Below are 18,424 nucleotides of genomic sequence, written 5' to 3'. Positions count from 1 at the left end.
CCGGCGTTGCATAGCTGCACAATCTACATTCTGGCTTTATTGTCGGTCAGCAGTTAACTTAGCTACTTCAAAAACTTAAAAGTTGACTAGTTTCATTTTATAACCGTCGTTGAACAGTCAACCCCGTTCTGTGTTTACGATTATCTACGTTCAACTCCGTAGCCTTGTAAATAATGAACCCTACTCAGAAGACAGGGAAACTCTTGTATCATGGAACAATTTATCCTTCGTGTAGCGATTTTTGATGGAACTTCATTTTCGTTACTTGGACAGGAAAACCGCGAAAACCTCACGGGGTTAGCACGACTGCAAAGGGATCCTATGCCTATAATTCACCTACAACTTTAGACGTTTTGTGTTAAATCTGTAGTCGGTGCGAGCAGGGCGCAGAATACTTAACAACCAACCACCACTGGGACTGGAAGCTGGGTTACCTCATTAGAAGGATAACGCTCTATCCTCTGAGCCATAGCGGCTTTTAGCGCTGACAATAAGGAATTATAAAACAATATTTTCAGAATAACCAATATGTGATACGTTAAATAAATATTTAAGTAAATTTATTAATATAAATTAGTAATATTTAAGTAAATGGAAGTAAATTAAAAAAAAAAAAACCGTTGGTCACGAAAACGTGGAGCCCTTACCTCCCCCGACCCATAATGGCCTGTTGTAGGAATGCTTTACTTCTATAAATGGTCAGTTTAAATGTGCTAAAATGAGTTGTTCTCTGCTATCACAAATATAAGAACTGTGATGATTCAGGGGATAGAGCGCTCGCCCCCCGAACAGGTGAACCGGGTTCGAATCCTAACAACGGCTGGTCGATACGAATCCGCTCCCAGCTCGTTCCAACCACGGTGCTGTCGTAAAAAATTGTCTGTGGTAGTAGACGGCTCATGCGTTTTCTTGTCTTCTGAATTGGTTCAAAATTACAAGGCAACAGAGATGATTATTAGTAGTCGTAAAACCAATATTGTCTCAGCTGTTTAACGATTGTTATAAAATATAAACAAGTTCAGTCATCATTTAAAAATAATCAAAACTTAGCTGTAATATTAGTAAGGGGATAAGGAAAATTTTTTTTAATAAAAATGTTTAATAGATAGTTAGAAATATTTAAGATAAATAAAAAACTGATTAACAACTATTAAAAAATTCAAGTTGCAAAATCCGTAATTTTAAGAAAAAGTTAAGTTTAAAATGTAATAGATGCTCTCTTAATTGCCGCGTCATAAAGAAAACAAAACAAAAAACTTTGAAAAAGAAAAATCTAGATAAAAAACAAAAAAAAAAATATTCTTAATTTTTAAATGAAATGTTTAAAGCTAGAAATTGCAATTGAACTTTCTCACAAAGCCGTATTTTTAGAAAAAAGTGCCCGTAAAAGAATAACGTTCATTAGAAACGATCCTTGAAACCTGCTGATATAATAAAAACGGTGATAAAAGAAAAGTTAATAAAAAAAGAAATAATTTTTTTCCTCAGTTCTGAAATATAACTTTAATGATATGAATTTTGTTTTATTTTAAAACCGTCGTTGAACAGCTAATGTTCAACCCCGTAGCCTTGCAATTTTGAACCCAATCTAGAAGTCAAGGGAACCTCTAAATCAAGTACTGGGATAAATTTTGCCTCAGTGGAGTATTTTTTGATGGAACTAATCCGCATTTGTTTTGCATGGAGAGGAAAACTACGAAAATCTCTCATGGTTAGCCTGACGGCAAGGGGACTCTAACCCATCATCCATCTACCACTGATATTTTTACGTCAGTACTGTAGACAGCTCGAGTTAGGTGCGGGATTTGCTTCGATTCGAACCCAGTTCACCTCATTGGAAGGCGAACGCTCTGTTACCCTGAGCTATGACGGCTCCATCATTCAAATAAGTAATATCACACATCCATAGAACTCGTTTAATTTTTTTTTTTTACTGAACGAAAAAATCTTAAATATTCAGAGATAGAAAATTGTGCTGCTACTTACAATGTTTCAATGGGTACTATTGAAATTTAGCACAATGATGAAAATACGGTAAATAAAGCTCACACACACACACACACATATATATATATATATATACTAGTGGGCTGAGCCCCCTGCTCGCTGACGCTCGCCAACCCCCGAAAATTGCTACGCAATCTTATATGGTTTGCTTCGCAAGCCAAGCTCGCTTCGCTCGCCACTAACTTCGGTACATTGCAAATGCACAAAATTCTAAGAATTCCAAACAATCACTCAAATCCATATAACAACTTTAAAAAAAAATTACATCTTTTTAGTAAATACTGAGTCATTAAAATAAATTTGAATTCAAATAAATTGCATGTAATTCGTTAAACCTATTAGAAATGTGCTATAGTATAAAATCTTAAGATAAAATTTCTAAAGCTGATATCTCTTTAAAAAGGTTAAAATCTTGGCTATAATTAATTTTATTAAAAACTGAAATAAGTGAATTGCGATGGAAAAACCTGCATAAACAAAACACTGAATTTCGGAAGAAATCATATTTGGTGAGAATGCTCTTTCTTGTCAAAAAATACTAAATAAACTGACCTCAAGTAAAACTCAAAGGACTTCGAATCAAATAATTAAGGAAACTACTATCAAAGATTGTATAAGTGTAAAGATGGGAAACTCGCGAAAGTCGTAACAAAATTTGGCACAATGCCAGCGATTTGTGTACGGCGGAGAAGTTTGTCTCCAGGCATGCGCAATATCATCCTTAGTTTTGGAAGGAGAGTTTGGAGAGAGAAGTACATGAGAAATCAATCAATGGCGGACGTTAATTTGACAATTATCCCTCACAAGTAAGTGCGCTTTGTCTAACCTAAATTCTGTTGTTTTTTTTCTCCTTGTTTTTATTTTTCATAAAGATTTAATCCTCTTTTTTTCTTTCAATATTTTTCAGGGATTCTTCTGTGCGCAAAGCAAAGAATTATGATAGATGTGCTTAGTGCAATGTAAATAGAGCGGTTATCCAAATTTGAAATTGTTTCGCTTTCCTCAAAATATCGAAATGTAAGTAAATAGTTAAGCATTTTCGAAGATTTCGGTAAATTATTTTTCAATGATTGATTATATGAACCTATTAGATAAGACTGACTTAGAATTGTAACTAAATGTGTTACTAATTTATAGTGTCTGACTTTAATTTAATTTCATTTGGTTTTTAAATTCTGTATAATTCCATAAGTGCGTTTATCTTTTTTGGTCGGAATTAAATATTTACAAATGAAATTTATGTATATAACTAAGTAAAAATTTAAATGTTTTTCAAGAAATGTGAAAAAGATCTATAAATCCGACATTTTAAATTTTTGAAAGTTCATTACATATATGAAATTATTTAAATAGTGTTAAGTGTAAAAAGTGTTACTTTTTATTCATATAATATTTATAGAGTGGTTTATAGTAGATATATATATTTTATTTATCTATTAGCTCTAAATGTCCACTCCTTAACTTATAGGCACACAGGGCAATGCCCGGGGACCCCATTTTCTCAGGGGGGCCTAGAGAATCGTACTTTTTTGAAAAATTGCATTAAAAATAATTTAAGACTAAAAACATTACCTTATATATTAAAAAAAAATTTTTTTTATAGAGTATGCATTTTTTTTCTACAAATAGTGATTGCTTATCAAACACCAATAATTGGAGTACTTTATCACCAAGCAAACTTAAAAAATCAACCGAAAACTATTTTTCTTATTTTATTATATGAGGATTACAGCTGGTTAGCGTATCAATTTTTTTTAAACTATGCATAGTTTAAAAGTTCTTTATTTGAGTTTTTGTGGTAATCAAAATTAGTTAAAATTATTGCATTATACAGTCCCTGGCCAAATCTATAAGATTCTATGTAAAATCTTAATTACTCAGGTGATACTTCCACAGCTTTATTGTATTTACGCTACTGAAACCGGTTTGTACTTGTTTACGTTTGTGTATCAGTTGGTTAAATTAGGCTATATGTAATATAAATTCGACAAAATGTAATAAAAATACAGATTATTTATTGAATCAAGTACTATATTATAATAATTAGGTCAAATTAATAGACGCACTGTAGTTTTTTAATAATGACATGATTTGCACGAGTTTACATACTATACTTTAAAAATTAAACATGCGCGTTAATTTATTAATATAATGTATTTAATTATAAAAGTATTAATATACATGTTAATACTTTTATAATTAAACATACAAATGGATTTTTATTCAGGCGATTCACCTCCTATTTGTATTTATTTTTAACGTATTTCATTTCATTGTTAACCAACTGATACACTAACGCAGAGGTCGCCAAAGTGGTCTATATAGACCCCCAGGGGTCTATTTAACATAAGAGGGGGTCGATCTGAGCCAGGGGGTCGATCCGATGAGGAAGGGTCAATTGGTCGAAGGATTATCAGTATTTTTCAGATATGTGACAATTAGAAATAAAAGAAGAAGATTTGGAAATATATACAGGTAATCTTCAAATATTGAGCGGTGATTTTAAACTGCGTTTTGTTGATTTGGAAAACATTGACATCCCTGATTGGATTATTGTGCCATTTTCTGCTCAAATTGAAAACGTAGACATCAACCTGCAAGATGAACTTGCTGAATTATTATGGGGATTTGAAGCAAAGACGCTTTTTAAATTTTACAATAAGCAAATTTTGGACAAATATAAATATAATGCAAAAACATGTAAAACTTCACGAAATAGCTCAGCCATTTATGATAGCATTTCCAAGTTCCTATATGGTTGAAGCCGGTTTCAGTCACGTAAATTCAATCTTAACTAAGAAGAGAAATAAATGTGGAGTTTCGAGGGGATTTAAGACTAAAATTGACCAATTTTGAACCCAATATAACGAATCATGCACACACAAAAAAAAAAAAAAAAACACCAGGCGTTGATTAAGAAGCAATAAATCCGTAGTTACTTTACTTATTATTTCTACTTACTTATAATTACTTATTATTTCATAAATATTAATGTATTTATATTTCAGCATTAATATATTTTTCATAAAACTATTGTTACACTACGTACTACTACTTTAATAAATGTTCAAAATCATAAAATAAATGTACAAACACAGTATCTAATAGAGTTTTATTTTAATTAGCAGAAAATTACTTTTATGGGGGTCGATGGAGATTTCGAAAAATTATGTAGGGGTCGATGATCAAAAAAGTTTGGCTACCCCTGCACTAACGTAAAGAAGTGGAAACCGGTTTCAGCTGCGTGAAAACAATAAAGCTGTATAGTATTACCTGATAATTATAATTTTACATAGAAGTGCGTCTAATAATTTGGCCAGAGACTGTATCTTAAAAGTGATTTATTTTTGTATGTGAAGTGTTTTAGTTTGTTTTTAAGCATTACGACACATTATAGGTCTAAAATATTTTTGTGCCCCTGCATGCTATGAAGAGGATACTGCCAGTAAAACATAAATTTAACTGATTTTGTTATTTAATCACCCAATGAATTGTTTTGTTATTTAATTTCCTTAAACACTGTCTACTTTTTTTAAACTATTTAATAAAATATTAATACTTAAGAAAAATAATACATATAATTTATTAATGCCATACATTCAAAGTTCCGTTCTCGAATTAGACAGTATTCTTATGTCATATTAGCACTTTAATCTTACTGTGTGATTTTTTCTTTATATTAGGAGCAAGAAATGATTAGAGGCCAGCAGAATTGTATCGTTACTGAACGTTGATACTGACAGACTGACAACACAACAGATGTAGATTGTGTTCAAGACATTCTAAAATTAAAGATTATGTATCAAAAATAATGCAGACTTGTTCCTAGTGCAGTTCCAATGAACCAATATTGCATCTTTTTAATTTCATGTTATTTTATTTCATAAACTTGCTCAAATATTTATTTATTGTATAGAATGTATACAATTTTATTTGGATAATTTTTATTTTATTGAAAAGTATATTCTTAAAATATATAACCAAAAAGAATATTTTTTAGATAAGTTTAATAAAGATAAAACAAATACTGCAACAAGTGTCTTGTTTATTTTCTTAAAACTCTAAGTATATATATAATTAAAAAAATTTTATTTATATATAGCACATTTCTTATACATATACACACATGGAAAAATTAACAAAGCGAAAAAGTTTTTTTTTTCAAGGGAAAATAAATTTTACTCAATTTTTTAAAGTTTTAATGAATTTTTACTTTTTAATATAAATTACTTTAGTTAAATAAAAATTTACTACTTTAAAATAAATTATAATCCTGCTAAATTTGTGAACTGAAAAAAATTTGAAAGCAAAATCGAATCCGATTATAATTAACGGAGAAAATATGAGTGCATTGTGTGAAAATCAAATGATCTGCGCCCGTTCTTCAATCGCTCTTAACGGTGGCTTTCCTGCATTACACCTTCAGCGCCCAAGTTGGGGGAAAGATCCTTACGACTTAACATTGATAGTATAAGAAGTTTCCCTTCTTTACGCGAAGCGTATAAGTTCTTTGCTGCTATCACGTTTAATAAAAAAGGAAGATTTCTTAACTAAACAATAAAATTACAGCATCGCAGTTACAAAAACAAATCTCACACTCACTCAAAAAAAAAGCAATTTACATTCTAAATAGTCACCATAGCAACCACAAAACTCTTCTCGTTACCATCTATAAACTGATATATAATAAATAAATTATTTAACAAAAAATAAGATGAGTATAAGCACATAATATTTTACACTCTGGTTATTTCAGTTTCCGTTTTTAAAAGCGCTATATGTTGAGCCATCACATCTAGTTTTGGCATGTGACATTTTTAGATGCAATCATTGGTCGATTTTCTAGCGTTGCCATTCGGGGAGTTGTAATGAGGCTTTTTTTTATCGCCGTGTAAGAGAAATATATATATAGATATATATATATAACGTCGTTGCCGAGTGGAAGGATTAAAACAGGTCTTAGGCAGGAAAGGAGGGTACAAAATTTATTTATTAATTATTAGGACAGAGCAGTCATGAGAAAGTGTACACGAAAAGTTGCGCTCCTTGGTTATATGTTAGGGAAAATCTTGCAAAGTAAAATCCGTAAAATGTCTTAATTTAGGGAAAGAGGGAAATCGTAGTATAGTTTTTATTGGTTTATCAAATAGATCGAGCGTTTCCCCCACAGAGCAAAGGGAAAAATGTCCGGCTTTTAATTAAATGCATAGTTGAGCCAAAAATAGATTTATGAACAGGATGTGGCTTTTAAAAGTGTGAGAAAGTATTTCGATTAGAATAATTAATTAGGATAACATAAAAAGATTAATTGAAGCTTTTTATGTTATATATATATATATATATATATATCCTTGTTCTCACGTAGTTATTTACTTTCTAAAATAGTTGGATTTTATTAGGAAAAATCAGAACGTAATCGCTTACATTGCATAACAATTATAAATGAACGGCAGATGGACATGAATAACATCAGTTCGTTAATAATCACGTGACTCCCCGTTTCAGATTAAAACGATAGTAAGCGTTTTTTGCTTAATAATTAGTCTTCTTAAAAAGAATAATAAAATATTTTCTGGGAATTAAGAGGGATTATGAATGGATTAAGATTTTTTAAAAAAAGCTACTGTAATTTTCCTTTTTTGCTACGACGAGTTGTACCAGTGACAAATTGTGCGTGCCACGATTCCGCAATATTCGTAAATAGACGCATTTCATAGATGCAACAGCAAGAAATTGTGCTGTTTTTCAAAAAATGATTACAAATAAAGGTTTCACCTTATTAGATTAATCGAAAAAAGTGCCTAATAACTGTTTATACATTTTAGAGACTTTTATTCTTGTGAGATTTATATTTACACATTTTAAATAAATAGAATCTCGCATTCATACTTACATTAAAACATTGATAACATTTTATGAACATATGGGACTACACATTTTACACATGCTCAAATTTCAATTACTTAAAAAGTGTTTAGGAGTTACATTTTGGGATTTATATTTTTTTAAATTTTTACCAAATTTATCCCTGCAAAATACAGTTCTACAAAACCCGTCAAAAAATCTGCGATCTTCAAACAAATTTGGACAAAATGAGGAGACAAAAGGGTTGAAACAAATTCCAAGATTTCAACAACAATGCATGCAGGAGTTCTTTTTAGTTGAGATTTTGTGCTCTCACAAAGCTTTTCATTTTATCTAAGACTGAAATCAACCATTCCATTATCATAGCTAGTTAATATCTGAGGGAGGGTGGGTGTGAACAATTTAAATTTAGGATAACCAACCTCCGGGAAAGATTGGGATGTGTAGCAAAAAAGAAATAATGAATTAAAAGTGGATTGAAGAACTGGTTTAAAAAAATCGGTAATGGAGAAATCACAAATCTGAGAAGTGGAGAAACCTAAATTGAATAGCAGTACAAGAATAAATTTTAAAAACTACAATGAAAATAAATGAAAGGCTAGATCACTTAATTTCAAAAAATCGCTTATTACACTCATTAAAATAATTAAGTTACTCAGAGGCAAACACAATTACGTAATATAAGAAAAAATAGGAGTTAAAATGAAGAAATAAACAAAACATTTTTTATTACGTTAGTAACAAGATCAAGGTTTTTCATCAGTATGAGAGCAATTGTGTTTAGTTAGATAACATTTATGTGAAAAACTCTTCTTACATATACTACATGAATAAGGTTTCTCACCAGTATGAGAGCGAATGTGCACAGTCAGACGACTCTTCTCGGAAAAACTCTTCTGACATATACTACATGAATAAGGTTTCTCACCAGTATGAGAGCGAATGTGCACAGTCAGACGACTCTTCTCGGAAAAACTCTTCTTACATATACTACAAGAAAAAGGTTTCTCACCAGTATGAGTGAGACTATGGCTATGTAGATGTATCTTCTGGGAAAAACTCTTATTACATATACCACAAGAATAAGGTTTCTCCCTTGCATGAGAGCGATAGTGTACAGTCAAATTACTCTTCTCTGAAAAACTCTTATTACAAATGCTACAAGAATAAGGTTTCTCGCCAGTATGAGTGCGATAGTGTTTAGTTAGTTTACTCTTCTCTGAAAAACTCTTATTACAAATACTACAAGAATAAGGTTTCTCGCCAGTATGAGTGCGATAGTGTTTAGTTAGTTTACTCTCCTCAAAAAAACTCTTATTACACATACTACAAGAATAAGCTTTCTCACCAGTATGAGTACGATTGTGTTTAGTTAGATCCCACCTATACGAAAAACTCTTATTACATATACTACAGGAATAAGGTTGTTCACCAGAGTGCCTGTGATTGTGCTCAGTTAGTTTATCCTTCCTTGAAAATTCTTTACTACATATGCTACAAGAATAAGGTTTCTCACCAGTATGAGAGCGAATGTGCACAGTCAGACGACTCTTCTCGGAAAAACTCTTCCGACATATACTACATGAATAAGGTTTCTCACCAGTATGAGAGCGAATGTGCACAGTCAGACGACTCTTCTCGGAAAAACTCTTCCGACATATACTACATGAATAAGGTTTCTCACCAGTATGAGAGCGATTGTGTTGAGTCAGTTTACTCTTCTCTGAAAAACTCTTCTGACATTTACTACAAGAAAAAGGTTTCTCACCAGTATGAGAGCGAATATGCACAGTCAGAATTTTCTTCTCTGAAAAACTCTTCTGACATATACTACAAGAATAAGGTTTCTCACCAGTATGAGAGCGATTGTGTTTAGTTAGACTACTCTTCTGTGAAAAACTCTTATTACATATACTACAAGAATAAGGTTTCTCACCAGTATGAGAGCGATTGTGTTGAGTCAGACTACTCTTCTCTGAAAAACTCTTCTGACATATACTGCAAGAATAAGGTTTCTCACCAGTATGAGAGCGACTGTGTTTAATCAGACTACTCTTCTCTGAAAAACTCTTCTGACATATACTACATGAATAAGGTTTCTCACCACTATGAGAACGATTGTGCACAGTCAGACTACTCTTCTCTGAAAAACTCTTCTGACATATACTACAAGAATAAGGTTTCTCACCAGTATGAGAGCGACTGTGTTTAGTCAGACTACTCTTCTCTGAAAAACTCTTCTGACATATACTGCATGAATAAGGTTTTTCACCAGTATGAGAGCGACTGTGTGCAGTTAGATTACTCTTCTTTGAAAAACTCTTCTGACATATACTACATGAATAAGGTTTCTCACCAGTATGAGAGCGACTGTGAGCAGTTAGATTACTCTTCTGTGAAAAACTCTTATTACATATACTACAAGAATAAGGTTTCTCACCAGTATGAGAGCGAATGTGCACAGTCAGAAATTTCTTCTCTGAAAAACTCTTCTGACATATACTACAAGAATAAGGTTTCTCACCAGTATGAGAGCGACTGTGTTTAGTCAGACTCCTCTTCTCTGAAAAACTCTTCTGACATATACTACATGAATAAGGTTTTTCACCAGTATGAGAACGACTGTGCACAGTCAGACTACTATTGTTTAGAAATCTTTTATTACATATAACACAGAAATAAAGATTCTTATTAGTATTAACATTAAGCCTGATCATGTTACTGTCCACTAAAAAACTCATATCGTATAAAATGCAACTGTATTAATCTGTATGTAGCTAATTATTATTTAAAAGATCTAAATATACTGCAATCATAAGATTTTTTAAGAGTGAAAACTCTTATGACAAGTTAAAATATATTTTTAGAAAAGCATCATTACAAATTTTACTCAAATGTCTCTCAGAATGAGTTATGGATACTATAGTTGGATACTAATAACTACTACTGGATATAATATTAAAAGGATAAAGCAAAAATAGTATTTAAATTGTTATAAAAACATTTAAATTTTGCAATGGAATAATTATTAGAGTAATTCTTAGTAGTAAATACATTGCAATAAAAAAATCATAGTAATAAATAATGCATACAGTATTATTATAGTCCTATAAGGTAATGAAAATGCCTTGTTTTCTCTCTGGCTGGCAGTAGAAACAAATTTTAAGATCACTTATTCTTGGTTAATATCTTTGGTTGTCTTCAAGAACAATGAATTTCAGAACAATTCATCCAACTATAAAGAGCAACATAGAGAAGAAAAAAAATTAAAAGTCATAAATGGTATTAAAATGTATTGCATATTCAAATGTAATCAATTTTTCTGTTACCAATAAAATAAAACTTAAATTATGCCAACAGATGCAAAAAACTTTTGTACTGGACAAAAGACAGTCAACACTGGCTATGGAGCGATTACAAAATTGTCTTCAAGTCCCTACTTTGGACATCAAAAGTGCCCCAAACGTCAAAATTACATTTAATTATTATTATTCTTTTAGATAAACTTTTCTGAAAATTACTTTATTTGCAACTTGTTTCTTAAAATGATGCAGTATTAGGAGTAAGCTTTGTAAGGTTCATCATATTTTGGGAAAGGCTTAAAAAGAAAGCCTTACATAAGGATGTAATTAAAAAAGTAATTACATGTATAAAAAAGTTGCCACTGTTAAAATGCTATGTGTAAAGTCAAGATTAAATCTACCCGAAAAAAATTTATTACTTGATTAAGGTTTCTCACCAATATGAGTGTGACTGTGATTAATTAGACACTCCTTACTCGAAAAACTCTTATTACACATACTGTAAGAATAAGGTTTCGCATTGGTATGAGTGTGAAGGTGTTTAAATAGCTGCCCATACTGTGAAAAAATCTTATGACAAATATTACAGGAATAAGGTTTTTTCACCAGTATGAATGTGATCGTGTACTGTTAAACATTTCTTTTCTAAAGAACTCTTATTGCATATACTACAAGTAGTATAAGGTTTCTCACCAGTAGGAGTGTGCAACTGATTATTTTGATGAGTCTTCCGCAAAAACTTTTTTCACGCCTATAGAGTAAGGTTTTTCACAAATAAGAACGTGATTATGTTCAGTCAGACTAGAAAATCTCTTATTACAGAAACTACAGGAATAAGGTTTCCCACCAGTATAAACACGCTTATGCACATTCAGTTTACTTTTATGAGTAAAACTCTGATTACATATAATAACAGGGATCCCACTATTTCAACAAAGCAAAAATTAAGCACTTCTAAGGACTTTTCTAACGAACTCTTAATGCATATACTACAAGCATAAGGTTTCTCACCAGTAGGAGTGTGCAACTGATTATTTTGATGTCTTCCTCAAAAACTCTTTTCACGTCTACAGAATAAGGTTTTTCACCAATATGAACGTGATTATGTTCAGTCAGACTAGAAAACCTCTGATTACAGAAACTACAGGAATAAGGTTTCCCACCAGTATAAACACGCTTATGCACATTCAGTTTACTATTATGAGTAAAACTCTGGTTTCATATAACAGGGTTGCCATAGTAAAAAATGGTCAAAAATAGTTGCTTTTAGTAGCCTCAAGCATGAAAATAGTCGCCTGAACAGGAACAAAAATTTATCAAAATTGGTAGCCAAATAACTAAAACTATAGCTTAGTTGTCAAATACCACAATTAGGACTGGCTGATGCCATAAATTTTAAATCGTGATACATCGTCCTTTAGACGTCGCGATATAGCGATGTATCGCAATTTAGCATATGTTCAAAAATTACCTATGGAAAATCTTTAAACCAATCAAAAATGAATAAAAAGGAATAAATCTATCACAAAAGAATTCTAACATTACTACTATATTAATTCTTATTATCTATTAATTCTTATTATCTTATATTAATTATATTATCTATTAATTCTAAACATTACTACTATAACATCAATATCATTGCTTAATTTTTTCAATCAAAATAATTAAGAAGTCAAACTCAAAGAAAAGCAAACCCAAGCTTTTTCATAAAATAATCACCTGCTTTTATTAACTAATAATTATATGCTTAAACTAATCAACAATCTTCTCCTTTTATTTTATTTTTATAAAAAGACTATTTTTAACGAAAGCAGATGTGCAGACGAAAGCATCAAGAAAACTTACTAATGATACCGCATTTCTAAAAAATCAGAATTCATTCACAAAAAAATTTTTTTTTGTTAATCGATGGCAAATAGATGAATATAACTGGTGATTAAAAAACGTTTTACTCATAATAAATAATGCATTATCGGAAATAATAAAACAATTCATCATAATAAATCAAGGATAACAAAAACTGAGTAATTAAAGTAGATTTAAAATAAACCTCACATGTCAATCCCCTTAGCTAGAAGTTTCATGTTCCTTAATTGGGACATTCATTGATATGCGTGTGCAATACACCCCCCCCCCTCCTCGTAAATCGAAGAGAAAACGAAATCAGCATTCCTTTAAGTTTGATTGACGGCAGCTTATCAGAAAAACAACTGACATACAGGAGAAAACATTTGTCCCTTCCCTGCCCGAACTAATTCATCTTTCTTTTATTTTTTATAATCGTTATACTTCAAAATAGCGGGAAAACTGAGCAAAATCTTTCCCAGTTTTCTGGATTATTAAATACCACTAATTTTAAAATATCCCTTAACTAAGTAATAATTTTTAAAAAAAATTTTATAGTATTTTTTTTTTAAATTAATAGACTAAATCTAAAAAACGTCAGCCTTTTTCGTATTAGAAAAAAATAATAAGTGCAATACCGAAAATAAAAATAAATTTTGCTCTATTTATCCTTATTTTAATTAAATCGATAAAATAAAAAAAGGAAATTTTATAAAAAATAAAAACAATAAATCTAAAAATTATTAAAACGCCATTGGGTCATTCCACAGAATTTCAACAAGCATGAGTTGCCAGACCATTTTTGATTTTATTCATACTTAGTATGTGCAAACATATGTACTAAAGAAGGTAAAATCTATTTACAGAAAAATTTTATCTTCTTAATTTTTTTTATTAGGGGGGCTTGAAAATGGCGACCTTGCTCATTTTTATGAAATTCAGGGGTGTCTTAAATTTTACATATTTTCTAAACTAATAGAGATAAACAAAAAATTCAAAAAGATATGAAATCTGTGTAGTTTTTTTTAATAAAAATCATGTGAAATTTGTGGTTTATCTGTACTTTTAAAAAATTAGGAACACTGTAAAAAAAAAAACGAAATATTACTCAAAATGCCAGTTTTTGAAAATAAATATCTCATGAAGGGGAAGAGATAACTGTTTGGATTTTTTATATGTGTTATTGCTACATATAACATATTCCTGGAAAAAAAATCAGGCTGTTATTTCCTTTCCCTTCTGAATTATAACAATTGCAATTTTGAAAATTTACAAAAATTTACATTTTTGACACCCGGTAACTCAAAAGGGGGAGGTGGTATTCATATTAAATTCGTCAAGGTAGGACCTCTACATATAACATCTATAATCTGTAAATTTTATTCTGTTATTCCAATCAATCTATGAGATACAGGGTCTTGAAATTGGAAAAATGACAATCAGCTGCGAAGGACTTTGTTAGGCCTAATCTACCCCAAGACAAGTATTAAATAACAAAAAAACAGCTTTATTTTTATTTTAATGCTTCCTTTTTCTTTTTTAATACCCCCCCCCCCAAAGAAAAAACCCCATCTGCAATTTAAAAAAAAAGTTAGGGCAGCAGAATTGGGGGAGAATACCCCAGCTTGTATATTCTCCCTTCCCCCAACCAATCCCTACTATTTCTTTATATAAACAATAAATACTGTTTATCAAGTTATTGCAACATAGTATTTTGTTTTGGTTTCAATTGTGTTACAACCAATCAGGTAGAACTTTGGGTTTAGTTCTCTGTCTGAACAGCCTATCAGCTTTTGGTTTAAGTTTCATTTTATTAAATAGCCAATGACAGACAAGTTACACTTTCCCTTACTTTAGGTTTGTGTTACAACTTATATTAGAGCATAAGCAAGTCAAGTGGTTATTTCTACTTTGTGGTATATTGTTGAAATAGTAACTTGTGAAGGGAGTAATTTTATAGCATTTTTCGTTTGTTAGTTTTTATAGAATGAAAACATGAAATGCTCCATTGGTGAAATTACTACGGAAAGCTGTGAAAACAGTTCTTATAGTTCAATTTCAGAAATCAAAACTATTAAATTCAAAAGGTAACATGTGTATCTGAAAAGGTAAAGATTTTAAGTCTGGTACCTACAGCATGGTCTGTGGAACGCACCTCGGGTGAATTTGGTGTCAGTCAATATTTAGTTCGCCAAACTCGGAAACTTGTTTCAAATTACGGTATTTTGCCTGATCTCGAAAATAGGAAACCTGGAAGTGGTAAGACATTAAGTGATGCTGATCTTAGAGAAGTTTACCAGTTCTATAATTCTGATGAAGTCACAAGAATGTGTCCAGGCATGAAAGATTATGTAACAATAAGAAATTCAAATGGAGAAAAGAAACATGAACAGAAAAGACTTATACTCTGTAACCTAAAGGAGCTACATATTAAATTTTGTGAAACTTTCCCAGGTATCAAAATTTCCTTTTCTAAATTTGCAGAATTGCGCCCTAAATGGTGCATATTGGCTGGAGCTCATGGTACACATTCTGTATGTGTATGCATGAAGCATCAAAATGTAAAATTAATGATTAGTGCTGCTAAACTTTCAATAACATATAAGGATTTGCTGTCAAAAGTTGCTTGCAATATTGAAAATGAAACTTGCATGCTCCATGGTTGTCCACAATGTCATGGACTATCACTTTTACGCCAGTACTTATGCGAAATAATGGAAACAGACAATGAAATTATTCATACTATAAATTATAAACAGTGGACCACTACAGATCGTTGTGAATTGTTATCTTTAACAGAAAGTATTGATGATTTTATTGAAAGGTTAACTGATCAGGTTATAAAACTTAAGTCACATCATTTTATTGCTAAAAGTCAGTCACGTTACTTAAAAAATAGAAAAAGTAATTTGAAACCTAATGAATGTATTATTCAAGGTGACTTCTCAGAGAATTACACATTTCTGATACAAGACGAAATTCAATCTTACCATTGGGAGAATGCACAAGCCACTCTCCATCCTTTCATTTTATATATTCGGAAAGAAAATTATGTATTGGCAGAAGTAATAAGCAAGAGTGTCTGCATAATAAGTGATTGTCTAAGTCATTCAGTGGAAGCTGTTTATACTTTCCAAAAGGAAATAATCAAGTTTTTGAAAGCCTGTGCTCCATATGTAGAAAAAGTTGTGTATTTTTCTGATGGTGCATCAGGGCAGTACAAAAATCGAAAAAACTTTGTGAATCTCAGTCACCATCAACATGATTTCGGATTGAATGCCGAGTGGCATTTCTTTGCCACTTCACATGGCAAAGGGCCTTGTGATGGCATTGGAGGCACTACAAAAAGACTTGTCTCAAAAGTCAGTCTACAAAGAATAACTGAGAATCAAAATCATAACTCCAAAAGATATGTTCAAATTTTGTGAAGAAAATATTCCTGGAATTCAGTATATTTTTGTATCACAATTAGAGGTTCAACAGGCAGGAGAATTTCTTGCCAACAGGTTTGCCTCCTGCATTAGAATATTAAATACACGAGGTTACCACAGTTATATCCCAATAAGTGTTCATACTTTAAGAGTTCGAGAAATCTCATTTTCTGAACACTATACTGACACAAAAATCACAAAAGAAAATACAACAGAAGATATTTGTTTTGAGAGTATTAAGAAAGAAAGCTATATAGCTTGTATTTATGAACAAAAGTGGTGGCTTGGAATAGTAAAAGACGTATCTAATGTTGAAAAAGATTTCAAAATTCTTTCTTTTCATCCCTCTGGACCAGGTACTAGCTTTAAGATTTCGAAGAATGATAGTGTATGGGTTGAACAAAAAAATATTCTGATGATTTTATCTCCTTTGGAGTTATCAACACCAACAGGACGAGCGCACAACATTAAGCCAGAATTAAGTGCTACAATTTCAGAGCTTTTTTTGAAAAAAATTGAAGAATTAAATAAATGAAATGTAAACTTTAAAAAGAAAAATTAATTTTTTTGTTTTTCAATAGTTGTTCAATGGCAGATTAGGCCTAACAAAGTCCTTCACGGCTGCCTGTCATTTCTTCAATTTCAAATCTCTGTATCTCACAGACCAATTGGAATAACAGAATAAAATTTACAGATTATAGATGTTATATGTACAGGTCCTACCTTGTCAAATTTAATGTGAATACCACCTCCCCCTTTTGAGTTACAGGGTGTCAAAAATGTAAATTTTTGAAAATTTTCAAAATTGCAACTGTTATAATTCAGAAGGGAAAGGAAATAACAGCCTGATTTTTTTTCCAGGAATATGTTATATGTAGCAATAACACATATAAAAAATCCAAACTGTTATCTCTTCCCCTTCATGAGATATTTATTTTCAAAAACTGGCATTTTGAGTAATGTTTCGTTTTTTTTTACAGTGCTCACAATTTTTTCTTAATACAGATAAAACCACAAATTTTACATGATTTAATTTGAAAAACTACACAGATTTAATATCTTTTTGAATTTTTTGTTTATCTCTATTAGTTTAGAAAATATGTAAGATTTAAGACAACCCTGAATTTCATAAAAACGAGCAAGGTCGCCATTTTCAAGCCCCCCTAATAAAAAAAATTAAGAAGATAAAATTTTTCTGCAAATGGATTTTAACTTCTTTGGTACATATGTTTCCACATACAAAGTATGAAAAAAATCAAAAATGGTGCGGCAACCAAAAAAATAAATATTTGTTGAAATTCTGTGGAATGACCCCATTTTAAAAATGACAAAATATAGCTTAATTTTTTATTTATTAAAGAAAATAAATTAATCATTTTAATTATAAAAAAAAAATGCAAACTATGTTTTAATTTATTTTGAACATAAAAATTAATTTTAAAATTAAAAAAAAATTTTTTTTTCTTAAATTTGGTCAAATTTTTTGAGAGAGTTTCTATAAATTAAGAAAAAAATAGCTGAGAAAACTAACAAAATATACTTTAAGTATTAAATTATTTTTGCAAAAAACATCGCTATCAATTTCGATGATTTACAAAAAAAAGTTGGACTAGCAGCCGGCCAAATATAAAATAAAATATAAGCTTTGTTTTAACTTGTAAAAGCAAAAACTAAAGAATTATTGGTTTAAAAATAATTAAATTCAATTAAATTAGTGAGGTACATTGAAAGAAATAAAAAAAAAGATGAATTTATCTAAAAATTACAAACAATACTAAACAATAATTATTTAAATACGAAATACCGCAATCAAATCGAATCACTTAAAAGATAAAACATTTAGTGAAATCTCTTCTTAAAATAGATTTTCTTTTCATTAATGGATGAATTCAGAACAAAATGATACCCAGCAATCTCAGATTAGCAGGAGTCTCCTCAGATTAGCAGGAGCATTCCTTTAAGTTTGATTGA

General features: G+C 30.7%; 1 protein-coding gene across 10 annotated transcripts in view; it reads right to left on the bottom strand.

Annotated features, from left to right (window-relative positions):
• Positions 1–8,575: 8,575 nt before the first annotated feature.
• The window catches only part of LOC147804364 (uncharacterized), a 173,153-nt gene continuing 163,304 nt past the window's right edge, over positions 8,576–18,424 (bottom strand). For all 10 annotated transcript variants that reach the window (XM_087152413.1, XM_087152414.1, XM_087152416.1 and 7 more), the window contains one exon: positions 8,576–11,107. In XM_087152413.1, the coding sequence (XP_087008539.1) occupies positions 8,619–10,613 (1,995 nt within the window). In that variant the 5' untranslated portion in view covers positions 10,614–11,107 and the 3' untranslated portion in view covers positions 8,576–8,618. The remainder of the gene's footprint in view (positions 11,108–18,424) is intronic.

Source organism: Parasteatoda tepidariorum, chromosome 9, assembly GCF_982258835.1.
Source record: "Parasteatoda tepidariorum strain Cologne lab strain chromosome 9, Ptep-v5.0, whole genome shotgun sequence".
Classification (NCBI taxonomy): Eukaryota; Metazoa; Arthropoda; class Arachnida; order Araneae; family Theridiidae; genus Parasteatoda; species Parasteatoda tepidariorum.
The sequence above is the reverse complement of the archived record's forward strand: the minus strand, read 5'-3'. Positions and strand labels throughout refer to the sequence as shown.